A 17,324-nucleotide genomic window follows, 5' to 3' on the forward strand; every position below is an offset into this window, starting at 1 on the left:
GTTTGGATTTAAGCTCTTTGTTTATTCCATTTTGGGTTGAGAGGCGTGCGGTCTCTCCGTTTCTGCCGTGACTGAGAGGTTAATGGGTGAGATCCTCTCTTCCTCCTGACCCAATCCTGAGATCTGGGTGTGCTGCTCCTCCTGTGCATCAGATTGGCTCCAAGTGAAGGAGACAGAAATAAATAAATGGCAGTGCAGTTTGTTACCAACCTCGCTGCTAGTCCTGTTGGCCTTGTTTGAAATAAAACGTTACCCTCCTATCGCACTGCCATCTGAGGATCCCAAAGAGCCAGGGGTGGGTGCTGAGAGTCACTGAACCAAACTGTAAACCCTGCGTGTGATGGAAACCGCTTCAAGCCAGTGAGTGTGGCAGCCCCCAGTTCTAGCACCTACGCAAAGAGCATGGGAAATGTGAATGAACGAAGCCTCCAGACACACCTCTGACGTGTGTCAGGATAACCACTTCACAGATGTGGAAACTGAGCCATTTTGTTCTAATTTCAAGTTTTTTCTCCTGCTCATGTTAGGAAAAGGGAACGCCCCACGCCACAAGAAATGAAAAGCTAACTGCAGAAAACTGGTTTCACTCCCAAGCAACCTTCATTTCAGAAGCATGACAAAGAGGGTGTCCGCATTCCTCATTTCCAAATCGCTGTACTGTGCGGCAAGGCACCCGATACATTAATGTTTCAAGAGGAATGTAAACAGAGTAACAGACTCTCATTGTTTGACAGCAATCAGCAGACATTAGACTCCAGTAATCTTTAGTATTTATAAGACTGAAAAAAATGCATCTCAAGATAAAGCCATGGTGGGGTAAGTGGTTCGCTTGCCTTTGACTGCTGATAATATTTTCCCCTCTTTTGCTGGTGCCGCCTACTGTCTAAGGAGATGCAGAGACAAGACCTACAAAAGAGGTCACTCCCCTTTCAGAGTTTCAAGGTGAGGCTGTAACTCTAGCTGCTGTCTACTTATGAAATCAGAGAGTGAGCGAGTGAGCAGCTACATGGTCTGGCAGGACCTGCTGGCACTTTTAAATATAAAGGCACCACCAATGCACAGACAACTTTAGGAATTTAATACTTCAGCCAAACATTTGTCCAGGAAAGATTCTGTCATTGATCATTAACCCAAAGGTCTTTAAATGATCAATGAAGGTCTACTTTATTAATTATGATGATAATGTTTGTTGTTTTGCCTCTATGGAAAAATCCAGTATAACATATTAGCAATGAAACCAATAGGGTTTCTCTAAGGGGTTACAGAAATTACTTTAAGCAACCTATAGATTTTAGGCCCCAATTCAGCAAAGTACTTAAGTGCTTGCTTAACATTAAGCTTGTGAGTTATGCAAGCTGGCTTCAGTGGTATCCTGCTGATTTGGAGCCTTAACAGAGAATGAGAGTACTTCTGGCACCTTCGAGACTAACAAATTTGTTTGAGCATAAGCTTTTGCACATCTGATGAAGTGAGCTGTAGCTTACAAAAGCTTATGCTCAAATAAATTTGTTAGTCTCTAAGGCGCCACAAGTCCTCCTGTTCTTTTTGCGGATACAGACTAACATGGCTGCTACTCCGAAACTTAACAGAGAAGGAGATCCTCCCTACAGGAATTTTAAGGCAACCTACAGAATCTGTGGGGAATTATATAACCTTGCTACAGATTGGGTTAAAAATTCTACAGAAGGTTATCATTCTGTATTAAGGGTTTTTCCATACAGAATACCTGTAGGAAAGAAAAACACTTTTCAAGGTGTAAAGTTCCTTAGAGCTCCTAATTTAGATTATTTCATTGCAAAACAAGTCTTCAGGTGGAAAGAATGTCTGAACTGTAATTGGCAGTGTCACGGTTAGTTAACAGAGCCAATCTCTTTTTTTTATTACCCTGTGCAGCTGAGAATATTTTCAGTGCAAAACAAAGAGATTAAAGGAGGTGTGTGTAAGCAATACAGCTAGATCCATCAATTCTCACCCCCTCTTTTAACCTACTCAGATAAGCCAGCCCTTTCAGAAGTGACGAGTCATTTGAGGTATTTCAGTTTTTGGATGTTCAAGCTGAGGCACCATAAAGGGCCTGATTTTTAGAAAGGGCGGACCACTCTGAAAACTAGCCATCTTTAAAGTATTGCAAACTGAGACCCCAAAATGGCTTGTCACTTTTGAAAATCTTGGCCCAAATTTTCTAAATAGGGATATGCTATTATGCCACCAAAAGCATCCAGTTTGCATTGCTCCTCCCTATTTCTTCTTCTTTTGAAAAAATATGCCAGCCAACAAAGTACAGTAGCTGTCCTGCCTGCCTCGGAGGAATCAGTGGGGGAAGAAAGGCTTGGGGACACATACTGAGGCTTTACCACTTTATGAGTAAGAACAAGACAAGAATTTGATCCTGATTGAGGCAAAAGTGCTGTTTAATTTTGCTGTTCGCAGGGCAATAGGAAAGTGTGTCCAGTGTGCTTAGTTTAGTTGGTCAATGCATTGATTGCTTTTTGAGCATCAACAGGACCAGCTAGAATCAGCAGCTCAAAGTGGGACGCTAGATGGCAATGTTTTGGAAGAAATCGTGAACCAGTCCTGCAGAATGTGTTTAGTTTCTGGTCTCTTTATTCTTCTTTCAGGAAAACAAACTTAAGCATGGTGCTTAAGTCCATCCCTATTTAGAGCCGCACTTAACAGACTAGCTTAAGTCCCTTCAGCACATGCTTAAGTGCGGTCTCGAATAGGGATGCTTTCCTAAATTGGGGCCTCTGTGGTGAGGACCTGAACAGCCACCTGCTGTATGTATTTGTCTTGCCTTAGTGCCATGTGTTTTTAAATCAGATGCTGCATTGTGCCCTGCACTCACACTAGAGAACAAGGAAAGACTTGTTTCTTCAGTTCTAAAATTTCCAAGATAAGAAACCATAACAACTTTCTCACTAGGTTGATAGGAGAACTTAGGAACTGCCATAACAGACCAGATCAGTGGCAGAGAAAATCTGACCCTTCATTTCCTCTTGCGGGACAAAAGTCACCAGCTTTTGGTTTTGGTTTGTTTTTTTAAATTTAATAAAGTTCCAAAAAAGAAATGGCAACCCAATTAAACCATATTAAAAACACTGTGAAGGCTGTTTTGAAAGCAAATAGAAAGTTTCCAAACATAATGCCCTACTTCTTGATCCGCAAGGTTATCCACCTGGGGGAAACGGCTTCTGGCTCTGCAAGGGACTGATACATTAGGATGGAGCTCTGCCCCTCCATTTTATTGGAAGACGTGGGGAAACTCTTCTAACATACGGTGCAAAATCTAAGTGCAAAACCTTGCTCCTCCTACGCTGTGGCATCCCTGTGTTAACCTTTGGAAAGTTTTATGCTCCCCACACGTTAAAATTAAAAATTAAAATGTTTTCTTGCGGTTGTTGTGTGTGTTTGTGTCTTGCTTTGCTTTTTGTGCAGCTCTACACTGCCGGCCCTGAGCAGAAGACACCTGCCCTGTGCTGGCCGCAGTGCGACTTACTTTCCGAATCGTGAATTGAGCTTGTTAGTGAGGAGCTGGTAGATGTGATGGTGCTCATGGAGGGGCTCATACCGTAACGGGGGTATGCTCCCGTCATGGCTGTGGTATGAGAGATCCATGCTGCAGGGTCAATTGGCCTCACTGGTTCAGCTGGAATAGCAAACAAAACAAAAAGAAACAAACAAATCAGATTTCTGGCAGAATCCACCTCAGCAGGATTCAGTTGAGGGGGTGGGTAGGAGACAATTATTTGGACACTGTCAGTATCTTGGGGTCATTGTTATTCACATGCACAGGGCTAAGATGATCACTAGTGGGGGGGACCAGAAGGAACAGTCAGGGACTTTTGCCTTCATCCAGGACACTAAGCAGGGACGGTTGGGTTCGATTTGGAGGGGTAGATCCAAGATGATCAGTTTCCTGTGATTGTGGCAGGAGTCTTCTCATATTATACTGTGAAACCTGACCCAGAGTCCAGACCCAAAGCTAACTGAATCCAAGAAAGAACGAAGTCCTGTGCCCCCCACCCCCAACTTAGAACTAGATATTCTGATCTGTTTGCAAAGGGTTGTGAAAAAAAAAACTTCCTAAGATAACAGGGTAGCTGGAAATGCCTTGACCCTTGAGGTCTTTGTGCCATGCATTTTGAAAACCTTGCAACTTAGCACTGCTATACTGGCTGCTCACTTACCCCTGGGGATAGTAAAATAACTCCTAGGTGTGGGATCCCAGCATTTGGCCACCGTTAGGCTGATAGGTCTGAAAATAAAGAAAATAAATATGGATGACTCAGTTACCTTTCCCTGTAGAACCGGGAGAACGATATTCTATTGTGGTGAACAGATTTGTTCCTCCCCAAGGATGGCCAGATAGAACAATCACATTTAGAGGAGGTTTTTGCCCTAGGAACCCCATAGGGAATGAATCAGCAAGACAGCTACCAGCCTGTGTTGGTTTTAGCTGGTATACTAGCAGCCAGGGGCTAACCTATTCCAAGTGGTTCAGATAATCAGGATAAGCATCCATACTCTCGGTGCTTATCCAGATTGAAATACTGAACTTCTTGAGTTTTGCCCAGCACTAAATTTCGGGAGACGGGGGAAAACAGGGATCTGGTGACACACTCACCCAGGCTTGGAGACTATTTCCCGTAAAACCCGCACTGCGTCATCATTGCTCATGTTCTCAAAGTTGACCTCGTTCACCTGGAACATGCCACAAAAAGACAATGATGATCAGAGGTTGTCACTAAAGGGAAAAGGCCGTTTTATTAGGCTAGTGTTAGCCTGTCCCATGCCAATGGCAATGAATAGGGCATTGTCAAGCACTATGAGTGAAGCCCATCTTAAATTCGTCTTAACTGTTTTCATTTAGTGGAGAAACTGAAGAGATATTTCATTGCTGTAGAGTTGGTCAGCCAGCCAGCAGGGGGAACTCAAGTTAATGGCAAATATTTGGAGACTTATGTAGTAGGTAGGCCTTGTGCAAGCTAAAACTTCTTTGCACAAGAGTGAATTTCGCTCACGGGTTCTGGAACGAGGAAAGCTGGTGGAAAGGCCAAGCTGAAACCAGTAATATTTCAGCAAGTGGCATAATTTTGGGGGCATGGACCAACCTGTAGAAGCATGTCTCCTGGTTCAATTCGGCCATCTGCTGCCACCGCTCCTCCTTTCATGATAGAGCCAATGTAAATGCCACCATCTCCTCGGTCGTTGCTCTGTCCTACGATGCTGATCCCCAGAAAATTATACTTTTCTAGATAGGCAGAGGGGGGAGAAAAAGCAAGCGAGGTGATTGGAAGGCCACTGAAAGCTGGCCAAGTATTACTCTATGGCCTTAAGAGAGACAGGTGTCTTCCAGATTTCTCACCACCACCACATTATCAACAGAAGCATTGTAGACATTCAGACCAAGAGGCTAAGCTGAGCTGGTTGTATGTACCTGGCATATTCATCCAAGCAGAGAGAGGTTGTTGATCTTGGATTATTTTTTCATACGACTTGTTGAAAATGTGCACATTTTAAAGAAAATAAGCAAGAGGAACTGTACTGAAAAGACCTGTCTGCGCCTAGAAATAAAACACTTAACAGCATCAGGTCCTGTTTGTTTTTCTATACATCACTGGGGCAGCAGGAATTTAGGGCTGGTGAAAGGGATTGGACTGACAGCCCAGAAAGTGTCTATTTATCCAAACAATGGGACAACACGGGTGGCAGCAACATAAGCCTCCATCACCAAGCTACCTTCCTCCTTACCCCACTTCTAGGGGTGAGAGGAGAATTTTATCTCCAATGACCAGTCATGGCCTATCCCGCTGTATCTGCCACGAAGTTTGAAAATCTGAGACAGTTATGATGTTGGTTATGGGATATGGACACACATCCACTCTGAACTGGATTGAGACCCACGTGCTTCATTTGGCAGTCTGGACAGCTGTCAAAATTTATGCCCCTTGAAGTCAACGGGAATCTTTTCATTGACTTCTAAAGAACTTTGGATCAGGCCATAACTGCAGTAGCTCAGCTATTGTATCATGCTAAGTCTTGACTTTAATAGTAATCAATGAACAGCACTCGACAAATAGAATTAAGAATAAAAATCAGCAACGATGCTAAAACGTCATCTTACCCATATTGAGCGTGACAGTGATGATATTCAGGGACATGGTTGAATCTGTGATACTGCTGAATGAGGATGACTGGAAAAATACAACAGAGGCTTCATAAGAATCCCAGCTTTTAAATGGTTCAAAATCTAGCAATGAAAATAACTAACTGGGAGCAACCAACTGATCAGATTTGGACCTTCCTTCTGTATGGAAACCACCTGTAGGAACCCATCATGATTTCTTGAAATTGATTCCTTATTCATGATTCTTCAAACAACCGTATTTCACCCAATGGGTTGTTTAAAAGTGCTCATAGCAATGCTCAATATCAGGGGTTCTCTATTTGAATGGTGCATGCTAAGTCATGTGGTACAGTTTCAGACCAGATGACCTAAAGAAAGTACTCCTGTTGCAAAGACGCCCATTTGCACGGGAGTCCTGGTATTCACGTGAATCAAAGCTCCTTCCCAACCATCCGTGCAAATAAAACATGACCTCACAAAAGTTTGCAGAAAGGCAAACAGAAAACGGGGGACACACAGTTGAATCAAAACACTATCAAGGTTCAGCAAACATGTCTGAGAATAGCTCTTCTGTTAGCCCAGTTCTAGCAAGAAGAGCTTAACATATTCTGTTCCTTTAAAGCCCCAAGGGATATATTTTTTCTGAGAAGCAAAAAAGTGCCTGATGAAATTGTAATACATCATTTGAGTCACTCTGGTGCTGCTGTTGTAGCACTGTCCCAGAATGGAGCAAGAGACAATCCTTGCAAGTTGCTGAGTATTTCCTAAGAGCTGAGCATTCTCTCCTGTTGACCTGAACGGGAGCAGAGGACGGTGCAGGCCAAATACCCAATACTGTAGTAACCTTGCCATTGGCCCTTCCCCTTGCTGAAGACAGTGTCCTGACTGAGGCTGTCTCATGGGAGCACGTGGCAGTGAGAAGATGGGGCAAGAAGCAGGGCCACAGCATCGGAGGCAGAGGGCTGAAGAAAAACAACAAACTGTGATGATACGTCAAGATTCCTAGGTCGAGGACCTGTTCCAAAGCCCATAGGAGTGGACAGGAATCTTTCCACTAACTTCAGTAGGCGGTTGACCAGTCCCATCACCTCTTTCTAGCACACACACTGCACTCATCAGAAACATGACCCACCCCGCCGTATGCTGCAGCACCAACCTTACCCTGTCAATCTGTCGCATCCTTTGTTTTCTCCTCCTGCGTTTATGCTTCCGTATGAGCCGGGACGAAGTACTTTGCTCTGTGGAGCTACTCAGCCTGGGGAGAATTCAAAGCACAATTCAGCTGCATAAAAGTGAGGCCATTTGCAATTCTCGACCCTGCCACAAAGGGCTGATGCCCAAAGATCCAGGAGGGAGCAAGAAATGTAGGCCCCAGCAACTGGCTCATGATGCATGCCCCCACCCCGCCCACCCTTGAACTGCCGCTCACCCCAGTGTTAGATCTTGGTCTCTGCCTAGCAGCATGCACAGGGCAGTAGATTAACTGTGACAAGGAAGTTACAGGTTAAATTACAACATGGATTAATGAGAATAATTTACTATCTTCCTCCTCTCCGGGAGCAAGAGTGAATTCAGTCCCCAGCTCGGCAAACACAAATCCTTCTGATTTAACTACCCAAAAAGGTCACAGATCCCCAGCATTGCCTAGTACTTTGTGGTGGTCCTGACCCCATTATCCAGTGAAGAAAATTGCACACAATAAAGACAGCTGCAGGCCAAGCAATGGATTTTAAATCTCTGCTCTGAAAGGCTCCAGCACAGAGAACCCTGGAGAATCATGTGATGCTACATTTTGAGGGCCCTGGAGAGAGAGAGAGAGAGAGAGAGCGAGAGAGAGAGAAGGAGAAAGAGAGAGAAAGAGAAAGAGAAAGAAAGATCCTTGTCAGCATGCTGCTATTCCCTCCATGCAACTGGAATCCCATGTGCCTAGGAACTTAATGGGGACGTACCATAAGTAAAGAAATAACTCTCTCAAATTGTTATGCTTGTTTCGATGGCTCCTCAGTCCGTGGGATGGAAAGAGTTACATTGCCATGCAGGTATTTATTTATTTTTGTTTCTATGATTTTCAAAGGTACTGTAATAGCTGAGCGTGTCACATCCATGAATGCATTTTTCTTCCGAACCGCTCGATGAGGTAGGGAAGTTGTATCATCCCCATTTTACAGATGAGGAACTGCGAGCCGAAGAAATGAAGCGACTTGTCCAAGGTCGCACAAGCAGTCTGTGGCAGAGCCAAGGACAGAACCCGGATCTCACAAATCCCAGTCTGGTGGGTAACCACAAGAACATCCTTCCTCTCTATTTGTTACTCTAAAAATGGTTAAGATAGACAAAGATGATGCAATATCTTTAACCAGGACAACATAGCAGCTACAAGAGCAAATGGGCAGATGCAAGTCCCTGCTTCACAAATCTGAGCAAGAGGGACCCTGGACCGGTTTTTCCATGTCTACCTGGCTCTGATCTACAAGGTTCTGGCCACGTTCAAAATGCTGGAATACCACAAGAGAGGACAAACCCTGGAAATTTCATGAAGGGGCCTGTTGTCATGAGAATCCCCACATGACAGGAGTATTCAACTCGTGTATACTCTGCATGAGCACGTTGGAGTGAATATTGGGGATGGGAACCTCACGGAGCTGGAGGGTTTGTGAACCTTTCGATTCATCCTCTGAAGTCACAAAACTAACTCAAAGCTTGTCAACATGAAGCACATGCTTCCTCTCAGCCAGCAGGACAGTTCCAGTTGGAAAGGCAACGGCCTACATTTTCAAAAGCAACTAGTGATTGCAAGTGCCTCCATTGCTGGCAAAGCCCACACACCACTAAACTCCTACCAAAGCGCTCCAGGTATTGTACAGTATGGCTTCCAGGGTGCCTAGATCTTGTTGGCTGCTCTGCATAGGGGTCAGTTTCACATAATGTCCATTTTGCCACCAATATTTTTCCCCACTGGATTTTCACTCTTCTCCTCTTTCCTCCCAGAGTCTCTTCTTAGAGCATGAACCTAACTGCATTCAAGACTGAGCTGAATTCTCCAGCCCACAACAATCAGGTGGGCTTAAAGTCCAGCAAAGTGAGTTTGTTTGAGTCCAATGAACCTGCCTGCTACTTGACGAGAGACTCCGGGGAAACTTTCCTGCTTGGACACAAGTCAAACAGCAAGATTCCTGGGAAGGCTGCAGAGTGAGAGGCAAGTGCCTTTCTTAGGCTGATCAGAGTAGGGCTTCAGTAGGCAAACTAACCTTGTGCCGAGATTTCATTCCATGCAGGGAGCCCCGGGGAAGGAGTGAAGTCCAGCATGACTCATGGTGAAGCACGCACTAATCTTTCTATTGACTTTCATGCAGCTGGGTTTGGCCATGAGTGAGAAAGAATAAAAACACATGGCAATTTTTATACAGTCATCTTTTTCTGATTATAACTGTGCTTTAAATAATTCCAGGCAGCTATGCATCACGTAGTTGATTTTCAGCGGCTGTAATGATCTGCTGAAGCGTGCAATATAGTTTAGAAGGTGCTGCTCTAGACCAGTGTTTCTCAACTTAGAAATTTAGAAGTAACGGAGGAGGAAAAGGACCGTGGAGTATTGGTTGATCATAGGATGACTATGAGCCGCCAATGTGACATGGCCATGAAAAAAGCTAATACGATCTTGGGATGCATCAGGAGAGGTATTTCCAGTAGGGATAAGAAGGTTTTAGTACCGTTATACAAGGCACTGGTGAGACCTCACCTGGAATACTGTGTGCAGTTCTGGTCTCCCATGTTTAAGAAGGATGCATTCAAACTGGAACAGGTACAGAGAAGGGCTACTAGGATGATCCGAGGAATGGAAAACTTGTCTTATGAAAGGAGACTCAAGGAGCTTGGCTTGTTTAGCCTAACTAAAAGAAGGTTGAGAGGAGATATGATTGCTCTCTACAAATATATCAGAGGGATAAATACCAGAGAGGAAGAGGAATTATTGAAGTCCAGTACCAATGTGGACACAAGAACAAATGGATATAAACTGGCCAGGAAATTTAGACTAGAAATTAGACGAAGGTTTCTAACCATCAGAGGAGTGAAGTTTTGGAATAGTCTTCCAAGGGAAGCAGTGGAGGCAAAAGATCTATTTGGCTTTAAGATTAAACTCAATAAGTTTATGGAGGAGATGGTATGATGGGATAACATGGTTTTGGTAATTAAATATTGATGGTAAATAGGCCCAATGGCCTGTGATGGGATATTAGATGGGGTGGGATCTGAGTTACCCAGGAAAGAATTTTCTGTAGTATCTGGCTGATGAATCTTGCCCATATGCTCAGGGTTTAGCTGATCACCATATTTGGGGTCAGGAAGGAATTTTCCTCCAGGGCAGATTGGAAGAGGCCCTGGAGGTTTTTCGCCTTCCTCTGTAGCATGGGGCACGGGTCACTTGCTGGAGGATTCTCTGCTCCTTGAAGTCTTTAAACTATGATTTGAAGACTTCAATAGCACAGATATAGGTGTGAGGCTTTTTGCAGGAGTGGGTGGGTGAAATTCTGTGGCCTGCGTTGTGCAGGAGGTCAGACTAGATGATCATAATGGTCCCTTCTGACCTAAACATTTATGAATCTATGAATAAACTTCTTTCATGTCAGGGACTGGCTTGCTGCCTCCCTAGACTGTGTCAGGAAGATCTCAGGGACTGGCGCCGGTCCATGGGCCAGTCGTTGAGAAACGCCGCTCTAGACAACGGGGACATTGCACACTCCCAAGGAGCAGGATTCTGGCTTGCAATGGATAAACAGATCACAGGACACGTGCCATGCAGCTCACCATATTGTTTGTTTGGTTTCACAGTGCCACGCCAATCAAAGGGTTAATGCCACTGGCTGCTATTTCCCATTGTAAACAGCGGGCTCTATGTTAGAGATGTTGGCGAAACGCACATGCCAGGCCGTGCCTGAGATGTCCAATCAGGGAGGGACTTCTCCCGGTAGCAGAGAGTTCTTCCTTCACCTCACAGAAAAAGGATGTTTTGTCTGGACAGGAAATCCCGGGACCAGTAAGCAGAAACTTAAGACACCTTCAAGACCCCCCCTAGCCCAGTTTTGCCTTAAGTAGTCTTGGCAGCGACCTAGTGTTGCCTCCAACATTTCTGACACAGAAGCATCTTCCAGCACACTCTCTCCCTGTCAACATTCTCATTATCACCACACACTTCCAGTCACCAAACCCGCCAAACTGCCCACGCTGACTGGTTGTGCCAGTTCCTCCCCTCCTGCTCTGAGGCACATCAACACGGTGCTGCTTAGAAACACAAAGAGCAATTATACTAGGGGTTCAATCACATTCTCTCTGGCAGGCTGGACTAAAAATATTTGACTGCAGTCAATCTGGCTGGAAAATGCAGCTGCTCTCTGACCTTGTGAGCACTTACAAGTGACATTTTAATCCCCCATCAAGTCAGGGACTCAGTGTTTCAAAGCTAACTTTGATATATACAAGGGTAAAATTAGCTCAGCTCCTAATTGCACTGACACCAATTAAAGATGTCCTGATTGTAACTAGAAGGGATAATACAGTCCATTGCTAAAATACCAGCAAGATGGTTACATCTTGGACAGTGGTCTGATGCAAGGGATGGCCAAGAGAATTTGGCTAAAATATTCTCACCAATCTGTAGTTCGCTTAACTTTTCCTCCTATTTTCTCTGCTGCTCCTGCAATTCTGGGTTCTAACCAGGGCTGGAAGTGTAACGAGTCTTTAGCATGGTTTGCACTTGGGTCTTCCAGCTCAAGCTAGACTTCTACCATTAAAGCTTGGCTGGTGGCCAGTAGTAGGCTGTTATTTTCTAGTGACCCAGCCTCTAGACAGAAGCCACATCAGACATGTTGCTAGTGTTACAAAGAGGTGCAAAAATACCACAAGAAAGTGAACAGAACAGAAGGAAGAAGTAGCAGAAATCTCGAGAGAAAGCCTGTTTCCCACAAGACTTAGAGGTTCTACAGGCTCAAAAAAGGTCCAAGAACTAGCACCCAAACTCTAGGTCATTATTCAACCCAAACTGTCAGATATTCTTGAGGGTTCTTCCACCAAATCACCATCTCATATGTCCTTTATTACGGATTTCTTAAAGAACAATGTACCCTACCCCTTCTGACTTGCTTACCTTTCATAATTAAAATCGAAGGAATTCTGAAGGAGTAGGGTAAATTATACCTTCTGAACAGAGACCGTGTCAGAGCAGAGCATGGTTATTAAAAGCATAACAAACAGATTCTTACAAACTGAAGGGAAAGGGAGACAATCTGCTTAATGATTCAGAAAGATGGTTCTGTAACCCTCAGGAAATTCCAGACATTCACTCAAAGCATCCAATTGGCTCTAAAGTGCTGGGGAGGTAGTGTCTGGTCTGGTCAACACCACCACCCATGTGTTCTACTCTCTGGGCCAGAGTAGCTGGGCACTCGGTTATTATTTATTTATATTATGGTAGTGCCCAGGGCTCCACTGTGCTAGGCACTGTAAAGACAAACAAAGAAGACAGTCCCTGTCCCAGAGAACGTACAGTATATGAGAGCAACTATAGTGATGAGCCTAAATAGAGGGATTAGACAGAAAGAATAGGCAAACTGGGGAAAGATACTTGCGTACGTGTGAGGGTGATGGCAGTCGGAACATTTTATCACCACCTACAGGCTGATTCCACTGTCAACCACACTCTGAGCATCTTCAAAAGGATACACACCTTTACCCTCCCCACGTACCTCCGCAATCCTGGATAAAAAGATACGAGTCTGCATAGGGAGAAGTGAGCCTCATTTGGGAATCTGGGTTTCATTAGGATATGCACCTCTCCAAATGCTGAACACGGTCGATCTGTAAAAATGGAACTGGATATCCCACACAACAGACTTTCTTGAAAGACTTTGGTTTCCAGCTGGTATCAGACTAAGAGGAGTCATCTTCGTTTGGTCTGCGCTATTTCCAGTTCTACTCTGCATCAGAAACCAGGATTTGGGGGGGGCGAGGAAATCAGACCCGCAAAAGATCTCCATTCATATTTGGTTCTAAAATACGGTCCATGATTTGGGGCAGTTTTTATGCAATCCAAATTGGCTCTTTCACTCTTTGTCTTTCAAAATTCAGGACCACAACTTCAGCCTTAAGACACACTTCACTTCTCTTGCTTTCCGGCATCTTTCCATCACAGATGAAGGACTTTAAAATGGTACTTGCAATATGTATGCAAAAGAAATGAAAGAAGAGGAAAGTTATGCTGAAGAATGCTGCAAATGTGTACGCATTTAATTCAATTAATTCTTGATCCCTTCTTGTGGGAAGCTGGGCAAGGTTTTAAGCTATCTTAACAACCTTGGGTGCAAGTACAAGAAAAACAGTTGGTCTTGGCAAGACTCCTAGATGATGTGAAAGCATGTTTGTAAATATCAGGCTTCACAGACTCTGCGATTTCTTTCAGAAAAAATAATTAGGGAAAAATCAAAGGAATCCAACTTATTTCCTCTTGCATGTTGCCATAACATTTTAGCCATCTCTCCTTGCCAACTTTTTCAACCTGTGTCCTCAGCAGAACTGCTGCTTACTCCATGTTTCATCAGTAAGGAAAATATATATTACAATTACATGTCAGTCATACCAATTTTCATTTCTGTAGCACTTTTCACGCCCTGTATTTCAAAAGTGCTTTACGAGAATTAATTACTTAATCTTTACAACATCCCTGGGAGGCGGGTAGGAATGATTATAGCCATTTTACAACTGGACAAAGAGTGACTTGCCCAGGGTCACCAGGTGTCAGCACCATGCCAGGAACAGAACCCAGGAGTCCTGACTCTCAGTCTCCTGCTGCAACCACTGGCCAAAACTCCTTGAGCACTCCTGAAAACCGAAAGGCTACTAAACTCTACACAGAGGTTACAAAATGAGGATAATCAATGCAATCTGGTTTCTCCAAAGAGAAGGAAAGAAGGGGGAAAAGTGGTAACGATAGATGTAGTTGCAAAAAGCGCTTCAGAAAACGTTCTATTTGGTTCTTTTATGCAGTAGACTACAGCACATCTGAAGTCAGTGCAGTTGGAATTCTCGCCACTCACGATTTTGACCACATTAGAGCTAAGAGTTCTTATTAATAATAATTATAGGCTGCTGTCAAAAGCCTAGCTTCCTAACAGCCTTTCATTTTCCAACTATTTATGGTCTTAGGGGAAGGAGGAGACTTTAGAAAAGTACCTTCATATTGAATGGATTACTCCCCAGCAGCTCTGTACTCAATAGATCACCCATTACCTGCAAACACCACTAAGTTTACGCTGTTTAATGACTTGTGTACTATACCCCATTCTATCACATTGCTTTAAAGTCATTTTTTAAAGAGAACAAATGGTTTTTTGTATCTTTTTCCCACCTCCCATATGAAAAGCACAAAAATGAATCAGAAGATCAAAGTCTGAAACTCCCTGAACCATAAGAGAGCAAAATTGCTAGGGTCTGTAGAGAACCTGAGACAGAGATCTGCCAGCACTATTAAAAAAAAAAAAAAAAGAAAGATGGCTCCTACCATATAAGGCACAGATGAGAAATGAATCTTGGAAGAACAGGATTCTGGTTAAGAAAAGAAACCTAGAAGATGGTGTCGAATTGGGGAACTGTACTGCCTTGAAATAGCCACTCACTGAAATAAAGTCACCCTCCCTAAAACACATCCTGGCTTTCCCTGGAATGGAAATTAACCAACTCTGCTGCGCCACTCCAAGTTAAAATCAATCAAATACTCACAGAGAAGTACCACAGAAAGTTCACATCCTCCTCACTGTTACCACCATAAAATCCTTTTCATTTGGATTCTTCTCTCTGCGTTGTCTCCCCCCACCCGCTCATTCCCCACTCTCAACTCGGCCTCCAACACTAGAATTTATCAACGCCATTAAACAAACTTACCCCCTTTAACCCCTTCCCCAGGCCCCCATCCCCAGCAGCTCCAGAGCGTGTTTGGTTTTCTATCGGGCTGTGTTCGCCCGTGAAGAAAATTCTCCCCCCACCAGCGGAATCTCTCATCCGCTTATGAACATCGCCTTTGTTATAGAACAACATACCTTGGAGCATGCCATTACGCTGCTCTTCCTGACGAGCTAGCCTGGCAGCTGCTTTGTATGCCAAGAACTTCTGCCCTTGCCTAGAAAGAAAAGGGCCCTTGGCAGCAGCTTCTAAGAATTTCGCTCTCATCTTGGGTCAGGTGTAGAGAGTTTTCTTTATTAAAATACAGGACAGGATTTAGCTGGGTCTAGCATGCTGTGCTTTAGTAACCACCCTGACTGTGCTAATCCTGCCCCACTGCATATCTTGCTGCCATGGAAATGATTCATTTATTTACAAGAAACAAAATGAGTTGCAAGGCTCTCTTGGAAACCCCCAAAGGTTTTAGGAAAGCTTAGAATGGATGCAGGTTAAAGGCAAAGGGCCGGATTCTGCGAATCATTTAGGCACAGGGAAGGCTGATGGGCTTACTCATCTGTGTAAAATACTTGAGGATTGGTCCCTTCATTTTCACATGTTGGTGATCCATGCCCACAGCTCACGTTTGCACAGGGAATTTCCATTTGCATGTGAAATTATCAGTTTTGGCTGGGCGTTTTTCACCTAGACTGTGTCTGCGAGCAAATATTTTTTTTAAGGTCAAAGCAAAAATCGGCCAAACTGTCAACAGGTGACCTGGTAGACCAAATGAGCATGCATGTGCTTGGACAAATGGGCATTCTGCATACCGCACTACTCAGTGCAGCCTCCTCGCCCTTTACAGGTGTCAAAATGGAGCTCAAATTAAGTGGGATTTTAGCAAATTAAAAATAACTGAGGCCCCAGTTCAGCAAGGCACTTAAGCATCTGACTCACTGCAAGCCTGCAAATAATTCCTCTGAATTTAATGGGCTTTTCATGTGCTTAAAGTGAGGCATGTGCTTAAATACCTTGCTGAGTTGGGCTCCTTTTTTGTTTGCTTTTCACCTTAGAAATGACAGGAATATCAAGTTGTGTCTTTCTTGTTTTTACGAGAGGCCTCCTTGGAGTACCAGAGACCTGGAACGGGCTTTCTCAGCTCAGCATCTCCAAAGGACATCAGTACAGCTCTAGATACAGCATTTATAGCTACTTTCATTGGGAAATCAGCAGGGGGAACAAGAAGCTGGTCTTGCAAAAACAATGGTGAGTTTTATTTTAAATCTTGCAGCAATGGAGTGGCAAAATCAGTCATAGTCTGGCCCCTGGGTCCCTCTCCTTGCTCCTGGCAGGGGATATGATTTGCATCAGTCCTACACCTACTGCAGACCAGGTCTCTCCTCTGTACCTGCTCAGCTGCACTGGCTGGCAGCGTGTGTGGGTAGGTGATGTGGAGCTGCCCGCCCCCCGAATGCTGCCCGCCCCCCACCTTTGCAGAAGCTTCCCCACGGAGGCTGCTTTTCCTCCCCCATGCTCTGTTCCAAGCTGCAAATGGTGATGGGGGTAAGGGATGTGTGTAAGGGATGCCTTACGCGCCCTTATTTCGGTACGTAGCTAGAGTCACAATCTGGCCCTGCACAATTAAGAGCAACACAGTAAATCTACCCTAATTGCGCCGCGTGAATTCCCCACACCGGCTCCCTACCTGCTTGTGTTATCGTCATCATCAGAGTCAATGAAGCTGCTGGACTCCAGCTCGCTGCTCATCATGGTGGAAGAGCTGTCATAGCCGGGCGGGTGCTCACGGTGCCTGTCCAGCTTGGGGTGCCCATTGATCCGAGGGACTGCGGAGAGAACAGCAGGAAATCAGGCCTGAGGTGAAGAGAGGGTGACAAACAACTGCCGTAGCATGAAGGTGTCAGGGAAGGGAGCATGAGACTGACACTAAAAACAACCAATTCTCAACAGCCTTCGAAAAGGGCCCGTCTTGAAAACGGAACCACTTAGTGTTTGGATTTCAGTCAACAGCTGACAAATCCTGCCCTAGCCTTCCCCCATCTACCCCTGCTCTGGCTCATTCGCAGACCAGGTTTAAGGTTCACAGGGAGAGTCGCACAGGGGTTAGGGCAGATGGGCTGCAGGTCAGGACTGAGGTGCACCACAGCAGAGCTCTGTGGGGAGCCCAGCGTTGAAAGAGCAGCAAGTGCTGAAAGTCAGGACTGAGGTTCGTTGGCAGAGCAGCACATAGCACGGGTTGCCACAAACTGGGGGT

The 17,324-nt window shown here is 44.7% G+C and overlaps 1 protein-coding gene across 3 annotated transcripts in view; it reads right to left on the reverse strand.

The window, feature by feature from the left end:
- The window catches only part of DVL1 (dishevelled segment polarity protein 1), a 174,411-nt gene that overhangs the window by 11,537 nt on the left and 145,550 nt on the right, over positions 1–17,324 (reverse strand). For 2 of the 3 annotated variants that reach the window (XM_077837158.1, XM_077837160.1), the window contains exons 5-11: positions 16,758–16,896; positions 7,289–7,382; positions 6,125–6,194; positions 5,112–5,251; positions 4,625–4,701; positions 4,188–4,255; positions 3,497–3,646 (exon numbers count right to left, since the gene is read on the reverse strand). In XM_077837158.1, coding sequence (XP_077693284.1) covers positions 3,497–3,646; positions 4,188–4,255; positions 4,625–4,701; positions 5,112–5,251; positions 6,125–6,194; positions 7,289–7,382; positions 16,758–16,896 — 738 coding nt within the window. The remainder of the gene's footprint in view (positions 1–3,496; positions 3,647–4,187; positions 4,256–4,624; positions 4,702–5,111; positions 5,252–6,124; positions 6,195–7,288; positions 7,383–16,757; positions 16,897–17,324) is intronic. The other variant, XM_077837159.1, reaches the window with a different exon arrangement.

The sequence above is a fragment of the Eretmochelys imbricata genome, chromosome 18 (genome assembly GCF_965152235.1).
Source record: "Eretmochelys imbricata isolate rEreImb1 chromosome 18, rEreImb1.hap1, whole genome shotgun sequence".
NCBI lineage: Eukaryota > Metazoa > Chordata > Testudines > Cheloniidae > Eretmochelys > Eretmochelys imbricata.